Source organism: Ambystoma mexicanum, chromosome 9 (assembly GCF_040938575.1).
Source record: "Ambystoma mexicanum isolate Mex_15411 chromosome 9, UKY_AmexF1_1, whole genome shotgun sequence".
NCBI lineage: Eukaryota > Metazoa > Chordata > Amphibia > Caudata > Ambystomatidae > Ambystoma > Ambystoma mexicanum.
Window position 1 is genome coordinate 1,305,649,254 of NC_090931.1, and position 18,824 is coordinate 1,305,668,077.

The 18,824-nt window shown below is 46.7% G+C and overlaps 1 protein-coding gene across 3 annotated transcripts in view; it reads left to right on the forward strand.

The window, feature by feature from the left end:
- MYLK (myosin light chain kinase) overlaps window positions 1-18,824 on the forward strand; it is a 1,914,870-nt gene that overhangs the window by 960,481 nt on the left and 935,565 nt on the right. For all 3 annotated transcript variants that reach the window (XM_069616671.1, XM_069616673.1, XM_069616672.1), the window contains 2 exons: window positions 2,579-2,744; window positions 16,574-16,592. In XM_069616671.1, coding sequence (XP_069472772.1) covers window positions 2,579-2,744; window positions 16,574-16,592 — 185 coding nt within the window. The remainder of the gene's footprint in view (window positions 1-2,578; window positions 2,745-16,573; window positions 16,593-18,824) is intronic.

Below are 18,824 nucleotides of genomic sequence, written 5' to 3' on the forward strand. Positions count from 1 at the left end.
GAGGCGCCATTCCAGTGGAAGGTTCCAGTGGAGGAGAGAGTTCTACCCCCCACTCTCTACTTGTAAAAGCGTCTGATCTGCAGGGAGTTGGCGCTAGAAGACTGAAGGGCTATAGCAGGTAGGTATTTACAGAGAGAGTTGGATGTAGCGGGGTCCCAGGCCCCAGAAGGCCTTGAGGATGATGCAGAGGGTTGTGAACTTGATTCTCTCAACAACCGGGAGCCCGTGGAGAGATTTTAGGGTGGGAGAGATGCGGTCCCTGGACTTGAGGTCAAGGATAAGTCTTGCACTCCTATTCTGGATTGGCTGAAGAGGGTGATGGGAGGAATTGGGCAGATTGAGGAAGAAGCTGTTGCAGTAGTCCAGCCCAGAGAGGATCAGCGCTCTAGAGACATTGAGTTTCTGGGTGAAGGTGAGTAAAGGGGCAATGCCTCTGAGGAGGCGCAGCTGAAAGTGGGCCTTCTTGGCAAGGTCTGTGATGTGATGTGAGGAGAGAGAGAAGTTGAAGATGACACCAAGGATTTTTGCCTTGCAAGAGGGTGAGGGCAGGGGATCCTTGTATGGCAGCCAGAAAGTAGGAGGGAGCAGGGGTCCCAATGAGAAGATCTCAATTTTACTGGCATTAAGGCAGAGATTGTTAACAGGGCGCCATACCTGAATAGCAGTCAGTCAGGTTTGCGAGAGGAAATGGAGGAGGCAGTGGAAGGAAGCTTGAAGGAGAGCTGCGGGTCGTCCACATAACACTGGACGTGAGGAGAGAAGGCAGAGAGTCAGCGATAGGATTGGAGAGGCACCAAACCTGCAAAGAAGGCATTCGAAGGAAGAGTAGGTCTGAGTGGGTATGATAGAAGCATGGACCCATTCAGGGAAAACTGGTTAGGCCTGGGCTTAGAGAGGATCTTGTAACCATCCAGGAGGGGTGTGTCAAAAACAGTGAGACAGCTGGCAGTGAACCACGTCTTGGTGAGATTAAGGGCATCTAGGTCAAGTCTTCAAGTAAGTGACAAAAGTCAGAGGAGTTTTTAACAGTACAGGGAGAGTTGAGGGTAGCTAAATGAAGCTGGTTGCCTCATTTGAAGGTCTTCCGAGGAGGGGTACAGGAATGGGGTACACCCTTGCTGGTGGCGAAGGAGTCAGAGGGGTGCAGAAGGAGGAGTGGCAGGAGAAGGGAGGGAGTTCATGGAAGATGGGAGACTCCGATCAAGAAGGAGGTTGTTGGGCTGAGAGCCTGGACCATGATAATGCCATTCTGATGGATACTAATTATGCCCCTAGAGGATGGGAAGTGTGCCAAGAGTACTTTCCATTGGGTTCCACCATTATTGGGCAAAGAAGAGAAAGGGGAGAGGACTGAGACTATATGGGGAATCCAATGGTTCGGAGAGTGAACGATAAAGAGATATCCGTGATAGTTGCCTGTAAGAAGCGTTGATGTAGGTGTCAGCGATGGGAAAGCCTGGATTAGAGACCAGATGGTCTTTCTTGAACTTCTTCCTTCCAGATTTAGACAGAGAGATAGGATAGGTGATAGAATAGCAGTTAAAATAGATAGGGGAGATGGAAAGCACCATAGACGGAGAGAGAAGACAGATGGAAAGGGGAGAGAGAGTGACAGAGAAACTACACAACAAACTCACCAGGCTGCCAAGCAGCAAGACAGGCACAGACGAATCGGGTGCGCGAGAGGGAAGTCCAGACCAGCGAACAGACCTTTGATAATGTTTTGGTACCCTTTCTATAGGACTCTCAGCGCAGGGCTTTTAGCACATTTTCTGATTAAAGTGTCCTTATTTGCGTTGCCCCCTTGCTGCACTCTCTGCAGGACCCGTTTTTCACCAATTGATCCCCTGATAATGTCATTGGTTTTCAGTTGCTACCCCTGAGTGCGACAGTGGAGTCCTGCGACCCATGGGCACTAAATATCAGGGTAAGCGAGAAGTGCTTTGCAAATTGTAACGGGACTGTTGCACTCCACGTGGTTAAGACCGATCCCAGAAGGCTGCACATACACACAAGAACCCCAAAACCTTTTGTAGTACTGTACATCTGGTCTCAAGATGAATGCCAGTCAGACTTTTTGTCATTGGGACAGGCACCAATTGAGTCCCCCTGTCTTCCCTTTTGAATTGTGGTTCACTAATGGTCTGTAAACCCAATGAACGACTAACGTGATGTACCCCATGACCCCACTTTTTAGTTCTTTTTCACTGAAATGCTGGCTGGAAATTCATGAAGCCAAGGGAAGATTTCTGGATGGTGTAGACGCCAACCACTAATCCAAGCGTGGGGATACTCTGGGCCCCACAGGAGAGTAAACATTCGTAAGGGGCGAGTTTGAAAGGGATTTGGTATTTTTGGGAACTTGTCTATTACTCGGTGGGTGGACTTGAGGACATCTCCTAAAGAGTTGTACACTTGGGCTGTGCATTTATTTAGGGAAAGGTTTGTGTAATTTCGTCCAGAGGGAGTAAGGAGTCAATCACACTTTCCCATGAGGAGTATAATGCTTACCATAGTCTGATTAGCTTCGAAGCAGCGCTTCTCCCAGCACACACTTTGAATGATGCTTTTGTTGCAGGGTGATGTGCAATTACAGCATGGTGGCCGCTTCAACATGGTGGAAAAATCCGGTTTACACATTTTGGAAATTCAGGATGTGCGTCTACTTGATGCTGGAACATACACGTGTGCAGTGACCAACACTTCCGGAAAGGCCTCCCTGTCTACAGAGCTCGTTGTCCAAGGTACAGCAATACGCTGCGTATTTGGGTGCAAATGCAGCAAACTAAGTGAAATGAATGTGTCTTTGCTGTATGTTTGGGAGCTCACACTATAAACAGAACATGCCATGTTCACCATGCCTTGCAAAGCAAATTCCCTCCTTCCAAATGTGTATTTACACAGTTATTAAATTATTATTATTAAATGATTATTACAACTCCTGCCCTGTACAGTACAGTGGTTTTCCTAATCCCCAACCTACAGTGCTCTGCAGATAACTCAAGCAAGAAGATGTTTTGTGCAGTTCCTTATCAGCGAGTGTTGTACAGTCTCAGTCATGGGTGGCGTGAGGCGACCAATGAAAATATCAACACAAGATCGGCTCCAAACTATTATCTCTTATAATAGGATGAGGTTGGAGGAAGGTTATGATATGATAGGTTATTTATAACACGCTTAATACCCAGAGGTTTCTAAGTGCGGACCCAGGGATTGAACCTTTGGTGCTACGTGTCGTCTTGCTTCCAAGGTGAGCAGGTTGCCCCTGAGCTATCCTCCCGGGTATGCAACTCAAATCGGAGACACCTAACCAAAACAGTGGGAGGAAGGAGAATTGGCATAGAGTTTGTGAAGGGCCCCATTCCAGATTTCCCCAGTCCGGTTCCTAGTCTATTTTCAACTAATCCAGGTTATTTGAGAACAGTGAGTGCTTTCTGCAAGTCACTCACAGCCACAGGGTTTTTAATCATGGCTGTGGTATGCGTCATGGATGTGGTGGTCTTTTTCCTGGACCGTAGCATGAGGCAACAGCTTCACAACTGATACATGGCAAGACCTATAAGCAACCCTTTGTGCCCTATCTATGGGGTTCTCTGTGGATTTGACTGGTTGGTATTCTACCCCTAATGGGTACTTCCAGGTAGGATTTACTTCCCCTCCCCTCCAGTGTGCAAACAGTCTTTATTTAGGGTGATGGCCTGGCAAATCCCACCAGGTTCTCTCTCCTTTACTTATTTGGATTGGTGGCCTTAAAACCTCCACTAAGGTCTAGTCAATATCTCCCAATTGACTTTACTCTCTGCTTCAGGGATTCTGGGCGTGACCCTGCCAGTCTCTGGCTCGTATTTTGGGCAAGCCTCTCCATTTAGCCTGTTCTTTAAACCTTGCTCCTCCTAAGCTTGGACTCCACAGTCTCACCCAACTCCCTTTCTCACTCTCCTTTATGGCGTTGCAGCCAGATTCTGTTCCCCTGGTTATTTCTGTTACTCTCCCAGTGTGGCCTTTCAGACTTGGCCCACTCAATACCTCATCTTGTTCTCTCTATAGCTGTGTTCACTATAGCACCACCCCCTCATGAATGCTGCCCCATCACCTACCAAGTTAGGCAGTTCCTGACGCCTTTTACACAGGTACCAATTGTGATTGAAATAATGGGGCCTCTGATTCGCTGATATGTTCCCTAAAAGCTTTAATGGTTCACTTTCCTCCCTAGTAATGTGGTACGTCTTCGTGGTCCCCTGCAGCTGTTGTCTGTTACGGCGAGAAATGGAAACTGAAATAGGCTTCTTTAAGGAGGAAGGACTGGAGACCCCGGAGGGCAGCGGGAGGAGGGAGGAAGTGGAGGGGATAAGAGATGAAGTAGTTAGTTAATGTAATTGAGGGAAATAAAGATGTTCCAACCAAGACTTGGCTCCCAGTCCCTCATTGAAGGCCCACTAAGGGCACAACAACTGGCGATGAAGCGCTACTTCCCATGTTGTTGCACGATGTACCAAGCACTGCGGAAGCCTAGCGCCACCCGGTGCGCAAAAGCACAAGAAAGCTGCCAACCCAGCGAGTAAGGAGAGCCACGGAGGACAACAGAGCCAGAAAGGTAGCCCGACGGTTGATGCGAGCAGGTGAGGAAGACCCCACAAAAAAACCGACTAGCGAGCAGGGACCAGGTAGCCGAAGGAGCTGGCGAGGAAGACAGAAGTGCACGTGAACGGGTGCGAAGGGCACGACTGTGAAGACCGCAGTAAGCTGGACCTGTGAAATACAGCACAGGCAGAGGGAGGAAAGCACACGTGCTATACAGGGCTGCTCCACTTGACCACCAGGGAAAGGAACGCTCGCGGAGTGGATACAACATATGCTATACCACCAGGGAGCAAATTCCCCACTGTGACGAGGGCAGAAGGAGGAAAATAAGAAAAAATGAATAAAATGTTTCCACTGCAATACCGCATGCCATACTGCAAGTGTGGAACTGTGCAAAGGGGTGTGAGGGACAGGCACCCAGGAAGCGCCAAGTTACCACAGGGATACAAAGAGGGGAGAAGGCCACCAGAATAATTAAAGGGACAGCGCTGAAGCAATACCCAAACATCAGAGTGAGCACACCTTATAACCTGGCAACATGGCCGATGAGGCTCAGGCAGCAGCAGCTGCTGCAGCCGCAAGGGCAGGTGCCCAGGCCAGCATTGGAGCAGGGCTCACTTCCACAGCTGAATTCCACCGACGACCCAGCCCATTCACCCTGCAACCACATCACAACTAGGGGCAGAGATGAGAGGAATGGATGGAGGAATTGGAAGACTTCATGAGAGTGATCAGTGACCAGAATTCCCTCAACAAGCTTGACATTTTTGCCAACCTGGCCGTAAAAGAGATCAAGGGAATCCTAATCATAATCCTCACACAAGAGAAGACCACATATGCCCTCCTAGTGTCTGCCAATAAACAGAAAGCTGGTAATATTACCCAACGGGGACTATGAGAGACACTCCTTCAACCAATCCGTACAACTACCGCATGAAACCATAGGGGAATTTGTCCTTGGGCTCCAGAGGAAAATCACCTACCATGACTTCGACAACTTCACCGATGATGAGGCTATCAGACTCTGGGTAATTGAGGGGTGCACCTCGTCACTTTTTAGAACCCCTACTGAAGAAGTCCCTCGCCATACAAGAGATCATTCACCTGTCCCGGGTATATGAGCGAGTGGATATGGAAGCGGCAGCCATGGAGAACCCCAAGAAGAACAACACCATTGCCGCAGTGCACACTGGACCCCATGGGAACATTCACAGCCAAGGAATGTTGCACAGACAGGATCCCTGAAGCCCACACCGACCGCCTGAAGGTGAAAAACAATGTTTATAGGTGTGGATTTGAATTTCCCCACTGAGACCAATGTCTGGCCATAGGACAGATGTGTAGGAGATACCGCCAGGAAAATCCCTTTCAGGCGATGTGCAGGCAAACATACCGAACGCTTGCTGCCTACAGGCCAACCCCATTTGCCGGCCTGGCCAGGAGGCTTAAGCAACCAAGAGGACCACACCTCAAACTGTACCCTGACTGTGGCACCCAGGGCATGAACACAGACAGGAGTACGCCACCCTTTCAGGTCGGAACAGGTGCCGTGAGAGCTATGGAAGACCTTGCCATTGACCCGTCGAGACGCTACTTCAACGAATAAGACTACTCACCCAACCCTCCAGCGTGCTATAATCTTGACCAAGGACACAGCCAAGAGCCCGAACCGTACGCATACCCGACGCCATACTAAGCCAGGACCCATGCAAAAACCCCTCAACAGATCGAGAAAGGGAACAGTCCCCCGACCAGCACTACAGCCAGGAAAGGTACAGAAAAGAATACATCAGACTTATAAGTGACACCTCTGACAGTGTTGCCTCGAAAGTTGCCATCCAAATCGGAGGCCTGACCAACCAGTTAATTGTGGACATGGGGGTGATTGTCAACGTCATGAAGGAGTGCCTTCACCATGCCATAAGTGACAACTACTCACTATGCCCACCCCAGGCTTGTATATTTCAATGGGGTGCGGCTCACCGACTTCAGTCGAGGACAATTCCAACGTGACCTGTTACACAAAGGGTGCAGAGTACCCACAACCATACACGTCATCTGTAACCCCTCGACGGGGAGGTGCCTCCTCAGCTACCGGACAGCCCGAGCACTGGCCCTAATCGACATATTATACGACCAATGTAAAGTTGCCCAAGGTCCTGCGCCAGGAGCACAGGCCCTCTGCTCGATGTCGCACCAAGTAATGAATATAGAGGAACTCCAATCCCTGTACCCCAAACTGTTTGAAGGGGTGGGCATGCTCGAAGACACCATCATATCCCTCCACATTGACCCAAAGATCAACCCAGTGCCTCAACACCCATGCAGGGTAGGATTCTACCTGCAAGCCCAGGTCACGAGTGAGCTGCAACTACTCGTCGACAAAATTGAGGGAGTGGATTGCCCCACACCATGGGTGTTCCCCCTGGTTGTCATCTAAAAGGACAATGGGCGCCTGCGCCTCTGTGTAGACATGTGCCTACCTAACACCGTCATTCAAAGAGAGACACCCAGGCCCCAACATCGAGGACATGCTAATGAGATTGAACCAGGCCTTTTCTCCAAATTAGACCTCAACCAAGGGTACCACCAGCTGTTAATTGACCCTGCCTCCAGAAGCATCACCACTTTTTCAATGCAGGAAGGTCTCTTCTGCTACAAGCGGCTCAACTTTGGGATATCCTCTGCCACGGAAATATTTCAAGAGACAATCCGCAAGCTGATTTCACCAGTGCCCCACACCCTCAACTACAGCGACACCATCCTTGTCTTTGACAACACCCAGACGAGCATGATCATGCATTAAAGGCTGTATGGGATCCCCTACACAAGGCTGGGGTCACCCTGAACAGCCCAAAGTGTGCCAACAAGAACAGCCTGTGATTCTTGGGCCACATCTTTTTGGACCAGGGCATCCCAGCCAACCTAAAAAAAATCAGTGCCATTGTCGGTCTAGCCTCCCTCGCAGGGGTTGCCGCACTGCGGTCATTCCTGGGCATGGCGGGTTACTGTGCTCACTACTTACCAAACTATGCCACCCTTACAGACCCTCTACTGTGACTTCTCAAACAGGAGTTTCCATTCGAGCGGGACATACAATGCCAAGACGCATTCCGCACCATCAAAGAAGAACTTGCCAATGACCGTCGCCTTGCCTACTTCAATCCGGAGAGGGACACTGAACTGACCGTCGATGCGAGCCCCATCTGACTTGGTGGCATTCTAGCCCAGACAGGTCCAGGTAAAAAAAAAAAGGATGTTCATTGTTGCATATGCCAGCAGGGCCCTATCGCCCATCGAACTGGTGTATTTACAAGCCAAACGTGAGAGCCTTGCAGCTTTAAGGGCTTGTGAGAAATTCCACCATTTAATCATCGCAGGAAATTCCCGGTTATCACTGATCACCAGGCTCTATTATCCCGGTTTTATTTTTATTTTATCTATTTGAATTTGTATAGCGCACATTGGCCTGGGGGCATCATGGCGCTGTTACAGTATGCTCACTTGGTACATAAATACATGAAAAATTACAGCAGGTAAGTACTTTCAATACGTTGCATACAGTCAATATGTGAAGGCAGGTGGAGCGAGGGGTTAGTTGAACAGTCGTTTTCAGCAGTTTGCGGAAGGCGGTGTAGGATTTCTCGTTTCTTAGTGCAGTGGGTAGTGCATTCCAGCTTTTTGGTGCTAGGTGTTGAAAGCTGGACCCACCAGCTTTACTTCTTTTGAAGGGGGGATACATAGGTCTGGTTAGTCAGATGAGATGGGCATCTTTTCTGGCCCGAGAGATGTGTTCCCGTTTGGGAATACTCAGAGCTGCTCTCAGGGCATTGTTCTGTGTGATTTGCATTTTTTAAAAAAGTTTTTTGCAGAGTTACCCAGGAAGATGGCATTGCAGTAGACAAGTTTAGTGCCTACTGTGGCTCTGGCTATTGACAGCAGTTTTTTGTAGAGAGGAAGGGTTTCACTGCATTTATTATCTTGGTAGTGAGCGCGGTGGAGGATCCTATGGCATTGACCTGATGTGACATTGACAGAGTTGAGTCAAGGTATACTCCTAGGGTTTTTACTACGGAAGAGACCGTAATGGTGGAGTTGTCAATATTAAAGGTTTTGTATTGCGGTGGGAGTTTGTTCAGGATTTCCTTGGTGCCAACTATGAGAATCTCTGTTTTGTCTCGGTTTAAGCAGAGGCCGTTGGCTGCCATCCCGGTTTGGATGGCTGTGTAGATGTTAGTTAGCGCCCCAGCGTCTTGTTCATAGATGCCTGTGAGGGGGAGTAGGACTTGGGTGTCGTCGGCATAGTTAGTGTAGGCTATGTCGCAACGATCCAGGTCATTGAAGAGTGGGAGGGTGAATATGTTGTAAAGTGTAGGGGCTGTGCATGAGCCCTGTGGGACTGCACCGTGAATGGTGTTTGGGGTGGCGCAAGCAGAGTCTGAGAAGACTTTCATGAATCGACCCTCGAGGAAGGAGGTAACCAAGGAGATGGCTTGTGAAGAGAAGTGGGCTTTGTTTTTCGGTTGCATGCCTAAGATGTCGTGGTTAACCAAGTCAAAGGCAGCAGACAGGTCCAGCAGGAGCAGAAGTGCTGGTTTACCTTTGTCCATGATGTCGGTGAGTTGTATTTTGAGATCGAGTAGGGCAGACTCAGTCCTGTGTCCCGGATGGAAGCCTGATTGTCTTTTTTGTTTGGCAATCCAAAAATGAAAATGCTTCCACGCATTGAAAGGTGGGGCATTAGACTCCAAGAGTATGACTACCTCATATTCACAAACCTGGAGAAGACGCCAACCCAGCAGATTATCTATCCAGACACCCAGAGGGGAAGACTGAAGACTCCATGACACGAGAGGCAGAAGACTAAATATATCTCGCACATAACGCTCTCCCTCCCGCCATCACCACAGATGCATTCGCCACCAAGAGCAAAGCAGACACCACCATACGGCCGGTGACACACCTCATAAACGCTAACTGATGGAAACACCTTGGCAAGGAAGGATTTATAGACTGGTAGGTGGACAGAAATAAAGAATGGCCAAAATACAAAAAGAACTAGCCATGGCGGAGCATGGGATACTGCTGAGGGAAAACCAGCTAGTGGTCCCCAAATGCCTGAGGAGGGCAATCGTCACCATAGCCCATGAGGGGCACCAAGGGATCACGAACACAAAGAAAATACTGCACAACCAAGTGTCTTCCCCCTTCATGGATGTGATTGTTGAAGACACCCTAACACAATGCCTACCCTGCCAGAAAACAGCACCAAACACCCCATGCCCATTGCAAATAGCGCTGCTCCCTGGCTGCGAGTAGCCATGGATTTCTACGTCCCACTGGAGGAAGGCCATCTGCTCATGATAAGAGATGAGTACTCCCTATTCCCTCTGATAAAGCATGTACAATCAATGGCATTCCACCATGTAGCAGGAGTGATCGATTAACTATTCAGTGAATGGGGTAGTCCGAACACCATAAAAACAGACAACAGACCACCATTTCAAGGCCAAAAATTCCAGAAGCTTGCAGCACATCGAGCATTCCACCACCAGTGGATCACGCCACTATGGCCACAGGCCAATGGAATGGTGCAACGATTCATGTCCACCATCAAGCGAACCAGACAAAAAGCCACTGCCGACCAAACATCACTATCTCAAGCAATATGCCAAATGTTGAGGAGCTACAGAAACGCACCTCATGAAGCAAAAGGACTAACACAGCTAGAAATCATAAGATATAAACCACAAACTCGTCTCTTACAAGTAGAAGACTCCACGTTGGAACAAGATGTGGACATTGGTGAACGAGATGCAGTAAGGAAAAGGAAAGCAAAGGAATGGGCAGACCCAAGGAGGAGAGCGAAGGAACCCCAACTCCCTGTCGGTGAGATGTCCTGGTGAGACAAAGACAGCAAAGGAAGAATGACCCAAGGTACGACCCCAAACCATTCCTAGTCACTGAAGTGAAAGGGCTAATGGTGACCCCAATAGGAGACGGGCGTGAAATAACCCGGAATGCCACATTCTTCTGCCGGCTACATGTAGAAGAACCGGGGGCAGTGGAAGACGCACAAGAAGACGACGAACCGGAAAAACAAGACAATAATGGACCGCCAGGCACAGAAAGACCAGGGGAGACTCAGGAATCACCGGGGCGGCCACAGCAAACCACGAGGAGACCCTTGCACCTGATTGAGCAAATGTAAGCCTTTGAACTTTCGTGGTAAGCAAGGGGGAGGTGTTGTGGTGAGAAACAGAAACTCAAATAGGCTCCTTTAAGGAAGGAGGACTGGGGACCCAGGGAGGGCGGCAGGAGGAGGGAGTGAGGAGGGGAGGGGACAAGAGGGGAAGTAGTTAGTTCATGTAAGTGAGGGGAATAAAGAGGTCATAACCAAGACATGGCTCGTGTTCCTCATTGAATACCCATTAAGGGCAAAAATTGTCCATTTCGAATAGATGAGGATTGGTGGAGGCCGTGGACCCCACGTCTCAAAATGATAAATATCTTGTCCGCCATGTTAGAACCTGGTGGTGGGAACATGACAGCCTGCATAAACATTCTGTCAGCATTGTTGCACAGAGCACACACATTCTCGGCTTGTGATTTCAGGGTTTGCTATCTGATTTCTTTGCTCAGGGCCATGGCAAAGCTTGCACAGAGTTTGTGCTGATCTGTCACTCCCTCTATGCACATTGACACATGGACAGGTGCCAGAAAAGCTGGATAGTTACCTGCTACTGCTGGAAATGCAAAACAGATTCTGGGGTCGATTTTCATTGGGTTTTCTTCCATGGGACACTGGGCTTTGGGGCTAACGCTACACCCTTGCTTCTCCCCCACCCCTCATCTCTCCGGTTTATTTTTTCCTGACTAAAATGGAGGTTGTTTACTCCTTTGGGCATTAACTGGATTAATTCACTAAATAAGAACTGGGGGAGGTTTGGGGGTATTCCTTATACTGCATCCAAGGATCTCATTATAAAATGGGTGGCTCCCCTTGGCCTCCAGAGTTCTCCATCCTTCTCCTATCGGCAATGAACAGCTGACCTTGTCAAGTCCCATCAGAGTGATAACCAATGGTATTCTGCAGAATCCATTATCTGTTATTGTGCTCTTTCTACCTTCTGAGGTAACTTCGGAAAGGCCACCCCACCGCTATAGAGCCAATCAGCTGGTTGGTTCATCCACTCACAAAGACCGCCTATACCAGGCACCTGCATCTTTTGGCTCTGCAGATGTTTGGATTGCAACTTCCATTCACTCTAGTCTGCATAGACAATTATGAGGGATTGTTGAACACCCTCAACATTCACCACCTTGGGACAACTTACACCTGCCAGGTCAACACCACCTCAGGATTGTTCTTTATGGGTCTTTTTGTGACTCCAAAATAATCCACTTCCCAATAAAAACATACCGCCCAAGAGTCCATCCTTGCTAGAATCGCCCAACTCTTTGTGCCCCCCCCCAAGATTTGTGCCCCCAAACATGACTGTACAGCCCGCTGCCACTGCATGAACCCCCCAGGATTGCACTGGTTACCTTTTTCTTTTGGCACTCACCGGATGGTGCCATCCTCATGCCCTGTCTGCTCTGGGACCTTGGAGCCTCGTGCCAGCCAGCAATTGGAAGAAGACTCATCCTTACCAGGGTGAACTGCATGATCGGTTTGGAGTAATTCATCAAGCCTGGGTCTGCAGTTCTTTCCTGATTTCAGAAAGTGTCATTATTGAGCCATTGCTGGTGTCAGTAACAGGTGGTAACAAATGACTTCAGATTCCAAATTCCCCTCACCTGAAATTCCTTGAACACTGACTGTCCAAGCGTATATGCTGGTTTCCTTGTAGGCCAGTTAATGTGGACCACTTGCTGCTTATAATGCTGGCAATGGCATGTGCTTTCAGATTGTCACGTCTTCTCCGTTTCTTAAGGGTATTCTAGCTAATGAGATCAATTATCTAATATTTTATTTGAAGTCAACATGCATTGTTTGGGCTTTTACTTATATGCGAGAGTTGCCGACGGCAAAAGCATATAGTAGAGCCTGTCACTGGCCTACCACTCACCCTGTGAATCGTGTCCTCCTTCACACAGGACACAGCCCCATAAACTGGTCATTTGCCCGATTTTCAGAGGATCTTGGAAAGTTTCAATATTCAGTTTGACTTATTTAGGGTGTTCAGATTGTACTTGTTTGAGGACTACATTAGATAGAAATAATGAGCGATTAGCATATAATTGAGTAAACTGGTAACTACCACAAGCATGTCAGTTTGTTAACATAACACTTAATTTTGGTTTCCTCATGTACACATGAATGTTTGAACAATTCCTATTCATGTTCAGTAGGATCATATCCTAAACTGCTGAGTCAGGTATATTTGTTTGGGGACTCGGATACTGTCGTGTGCATCTGTAGGACAAATTCTCAGCTCATCATTCCCCAATACACCAGTGACCAAATAGTATTTATCAGGAATAAAAGTGTGCATATAGTAGAATTAGCTGAACTTTGAGGATGATGGCACCTGTAGAACAAAATGGCATTATCAAACCTTCCCTCCTAAAATCCATCTCTAAGAGCCTTTCAGGTTACATGCATGTTTGTTCACATTGAACCTCAATTCAACAGCAGACATTTAAAAATAACATCGAAAGAGCTAGTAAATACAAATACTTGTTCAATACTTATTTCCTTAAGAACAGTCCATCCCTTTTTACTGCAATACACGATAGGAATTCTATTCTTCAGAAAAGGGAGTTCACCTTCTAGCACATCGGATGATTATGCATCACGCAGAACAGTGACTACACGGATGAATATCTCTCCCACACTTTCTCTGATTGCATAGCCTGGATGCTAATGGCACCCCAATGAAATAAGAGCAGAACACTTTGAATGATGGCTTTTTATAGCATACAACGTTTTTTGCAAGGAGATGGCGTGGTGAATAAGCAGGAACAGATTTTTAAAATATATGGTTATTCTTGAATACTGGTGTTGCATTGATTGTCTTATGACCGTTATCAAAAGGTAGAATTATTGTGGCCATGAAATAAGTAGTATTGATATTGAAATGCAGAATGACATGACTTCATCAGCAATTTGTTATTTGAATAGAAATTAGCAGTGCAGCCACCATTAATGCATATTAGACCAAGCTGCTTGCAAGCATAGAGTGAGGCATACATTATGCAAAACCAGGAAAGGGACTATGGTTGAGTTCCCATTATAGGTGGGGAATATGGCAAGTCGAAGGCAGCAGTGGCACCAACATCCCACTAATTGGCTCTTTCGTGTGTCTAAGCTTTAGATTAGTGCTGTAGCATTCATGATGAACAATACGTTTTCATCGTTCAACTAATAATAGCAGAATATTGTGAACACCTCACAAACTCATAGCTTTAGGGGATATTTGCAATCTAATGCACTTCAGAGGCCTACACGCTTGCTAAACCTTGGCTATCGACAGCTGCAAAATCAATGTTTGACCTGCTGACGGTGCTGAGGATTTTAAATTGGTTGTCTTGTTATTCCTTCTGTCCTCAGCCTCCTGGATCTTTCCTCTGCTTTTGACCCGGTCAACCAGGCCATCCTGATCAATCGACAGCGTGAGAACCTGGCCCTCATGGATCAGGCCCTGGAGTGGTTGACCGCCTTCCTCTTGGAACGTCCCTCCCAGGTCCAACTTGATCCCTTTCTCTCTGCCGCCTCTATTCCTGTGGCATCCCCCAGGGCTCTATAATCTCACCCTGGTTTTTCAACCTCTACTTGGCCCCTTTGGCCCACCTGATCTCTACGTCCCACCCCACCCCTAACTCGAAGTGATATGCGGATGACACTTGGCTCTCCCTTAGGCTCCCCACAACCTCCTCTCCTCTCTTGCGCATTCCTGTCTATCTGCCTTTCAGGATTGGTGCACCTCCAACGATCTCTGCCTTAATGCCAGCAAGACTGAGATCTTTCACATTGGGACCCCTAGTCCTGCTTTTCCTTTCATTCCGCCTGCCTGCCTTGGGCCATCTTCCTTCACCTTCCTATGAGGCAAAAAACCTTGGTGTCATCTTTGACTCCCCTCTCTTTTCTCTCTCCTCACATCTTGGACGTCGCCAAGAAGTCCCACTACCAGCTGCACCTCCTCAAAGGGACTCTTCCCTTTCTCAATTTCCCCCAGAAGCTCACTATATACAGAGACATGGTTCTCTCTAGACTGGACTGCTGCAACAACCTCTTTATCAATCTGCCTTCCTCTACTCTCTGCCCTCTGAAGCTAATCCAGAACAGGACTGCAAGACATATCCTTGGCATCAAGCCAGGGGACTATATCTCTCCAGCCCTGAAATCTCTCCACTGGCTCCCGGTGGCTGCAAGGATCTAGTTCAAGACCCTTTGCATTGTCCACAAGTCTTTGTGGGGCTGGGGCACGCACTTCATCCAATGCTCTGACAACGTTCCTTCCTTGTCAAGCCCTTCGCTCAGCTACCTCCAACACTCTAAGGGTCAGACACTTCTGCAGGGAGAGATTGGGGGGTAGATCTCTCTCCTCTTGCGGTGCCTCCCTCAGAAATTGCCTCCCTGTCCCTCTCAAACTTGATACGGACCACCTGACGTTCCGGAAGCAGCTCAAAACTTTCCTCTTCTCCTCTGCTTTCTCTCTCCCCATCCCCTGCTGACCTACCTGGCCTACCTGTCTGCTGTTCCGACTGGTTGCTTAGCTAACCTCAGAGTCTAACTGGGTACCAGGCTCTTTCTTGATCAGTCACCCTTGCACTTCCTCCGGGCCTACCATGCACTTAGGGGTTGTAACTGTATCCCTACAGTCCCTGTCTCCTTGCACTACCCAGAGCTGTGCTGCCCTGGCTGCATTTACTTAGAGCATTGCTGCCCTGTTTTCCCCTCCCTTCTCCTTTGCACTTTTCCCTCTTCCTCTCCCCTTGCATTTCTCGTTCTCGCACTTGCGCGGTCTGAATGTCACAAGGCCTAGTAAGATTGCTTGTCTTGTCCTCCCTCTGTCTTCCCTCGTTTGTCTTGTCACGCCACACTTGTGTAGAGGCGTGTTAGAAATGACTTATTATATCATTATCTTCTTTAAAAAGAAAGTAAATTATAAAACATGTGATATGGGTGCCTTCTTATGTTCCAGATATCACAGAAAAGAAAGCCAAATGTTCAAGGTTATCCTCCCACTGATGTCAGACTCCTGCTTGAATCCTGTTCCAAAAGTCCTCTTTAGCCTTAATCTTATCAGACACAACTGGCCTAAATAACTACATCAGGCACGTTCAGAACAGATGAATGGCTACAATAACCGAGCGTTCTAAATCTGCATAAGTAAAACCTGATAGTTGATACTCTCTCTTCTTTGTAAGAAATAAAACAATTACAAAAAATACCTTTCAGAATCATTGGAAAAATGGAAAGTAAAGCTGCTTGTTAGTTGCCAATATGAAAAAGGCACATTATAGCAATGGGCTTTGGTCTGGTTTGCAGCAAACAAATGTGGTCAGTTGAGGTGTACAACCAGGCACAGAAGCAAGGATTAGCCTTAGGTTGAGGCCTTCAATCCGCCACAATGTAATTCATCGCTTGACAAGGATGCTGGTGAATGTATAAAATTGAGTTCAGGAAAATAAAATTGCTCCACAATCCCATGCTCCTACCCTAATGAAGATGACATTGTGGAAGAATGTGTTATTTAATAAATAAAATAAGAATATGTATTTGCTAATTGGCCATAGGTATAACTTCTGTATTCGGTGTTCGCTTATGGACATTCCATTTATTATGCTTAGTTTGTGAATGACATGCCAATTCCAATCCCTCTAAGTAAGAGGGAGGAGGATGATGTAGTTAACAAAATGAATAGAGCCTTTGTCTTTTGGTCTTACTATGCATAGGTCAGATTACTTTCATGCTTTTTTGTGTGAAATAGTTTGTATTGTACCACAAATTGGCTGCTTCATTGTTTTTTGTTTCTCTTTTCAGGTTCTGATGTGACGGACAGGTATGTGGTGATGAAGCGTGGTGTTTTATTGGTGCGCGTCATGCTTTTCACCGAGCACATATCCAAGATATCGCCTTTGTTCCTGAATAGCCTCTCAACTTGTTGCGTTGTTGGTCCTTTGAAAATAACCTTCAAACAGCCCTTGTGTTGACCCCACTGCATTCATCTGTGGGGATTAGCTGCATAGCTTGTACATTATAGGCGCTCACTTCACGTGTGATGTAAGATCGCAGAGTCTTTCAACGTTCACCCAATTCCATAATCATCCCTAGATAATGTGACTTTTTGACACAGTGAATAGGTAAAAACACTGTTTTGAAATAAAGCACCCCGAGGCATTTTGGGAATATAGGGCATCACACTGGCAAATAGTGTTGGTTGCCTACTGGCTCTTACAGATCTCGATCCCAATCGAAAACCCTTTTACCATGAGGGTAATACAAGTGGTTGTTCTAAATGACAATTGGTCAGCATGGTAACTACCTGTTTATCCTTGGCTTTTGTACTGATTTTTCTATAAAGTTAAGGATTCAGCAGGGTGATGCTTGATTAAGTTTATACCATTTCTTCAACTTTAAGCTCCAATGTCCTTGAAATTTGAGTTTGAATTCTTAGTTCTTTTCATGAAATGTATTTAGGCAACTCCTCACTCCTCATCACAACTGCTCTCCTCATCCCAACTTATTAACTGACTATTTTTCCTGATGTTGTTTGCTAAATAAAGGTATCCATTTTAGCAATAAATACAGAGATGGAAGAAAATTTAAATGGCACATAAATTTAAGGGAAAGAAATTGGGACATTACCAGACTGAAATTGGTATTCATATGTTGTAATGGATTTAATATGTTATTCCACCAATTCAACACACATTCCTTTCATTTTTTAATGTTTTAATAGTATTCGCCCAACTGAACAAACTTTTTTTTTTTGGAGAAAAAATAGATTTACGGTGGTATTCCAACACCTGGTAGTGCTTAAGTAATGGGTAATTTGTTTTCATTCAGAGTAAGCAATGCTCCATTTCTCTTTTCATTATCACAATGAAATCAGATTAACATTTTTGTCATAGAAATACATCCTTTTATTGAAAGATTGAAATGAATTGTAGTTGTAACAAACTGGTCTGTTTTTGTCTGATTTTTTAAATAAATGAATCATTTGCAACCTGCATGCGGACGTGCCCATTCCGTGCCCAGTAGTACGTTCTATGAAAGAAGATCACCTTGTATCAGATAAGAGACACAAATTGACTCGCTCCAAGGGAAAACCTACACAAACCTCCATTACACTGTTGAGTTCTGGGTCTGCCCTGTAGAATAGGCAGTCTCTTAAACTCCCAAACAATCTTTCTTTCTTGGAAGCCTGAAGCAGAGCCTTGAGGCTTCTTGTGTAAAAGTAGTGGATCACAACATGCAGATAGACATTCAAAAGCGTTTCATGTAAGGGATGGACATTTCACTGTATATCTTTTTTTTTATAGCTAATATAATACAAATTCTTGGAAGACCAGGTTAACAATACGATAAAAACATAGATTAAAAACTGCAATGGACAATAGTTTTCAAAAGTTGCGAAGGATCGGCTAATTCTTACACAAGTCCCGGTGTGGCTTACCCCCCTCTTATCTCCCGCTGCTGTCGTATTGGGAGGGAGACTTCAGAGCAATTGAAACTTTACATGATTGTCTAGTTGTAGCGTTCGCACGAGGAGCCTTGACTCACTTGAAGCGCCTCTGTTTTAAGGGCCTACAGTAGAGGCGCTTCACCATTGAATCTGAGACTGCCTTCACGACCCCTGTGTTTCCGGTGGGCAGCACTAGAGTTGCAGGGCAATTACAGAGGGCATCTCTCCTTCATGCTAAACTGGGCAGAACTTCTGAATCTCTACTGTGCCTTAAAATCTGAAACTCTGCTTGGAATAGGCACTTTTGAGACAGTAGCACATTGAGAGTCCAAAGGAAGCCCCCATTTGACTCTGCCTTTTTCAAGTTGGCGTGCAAGACAACCTATCGGCATAGAGATATGCACTGTATATCAGCAAGAATGACTCTGCACATAGAAATATGCACTGCCATTCTGCCACACCTCATCTCCTCTTATTTTATTTGTAGACCCCAGTTATTAAGTGTTACTGTCTTTAACTCTGGGTGGTGACGCTTCAGTTATCCGCAAGGGCCTAGACATGATCTTGTTACTGAAGACATGGGTAGGATGATTCTGGTTACCGTCG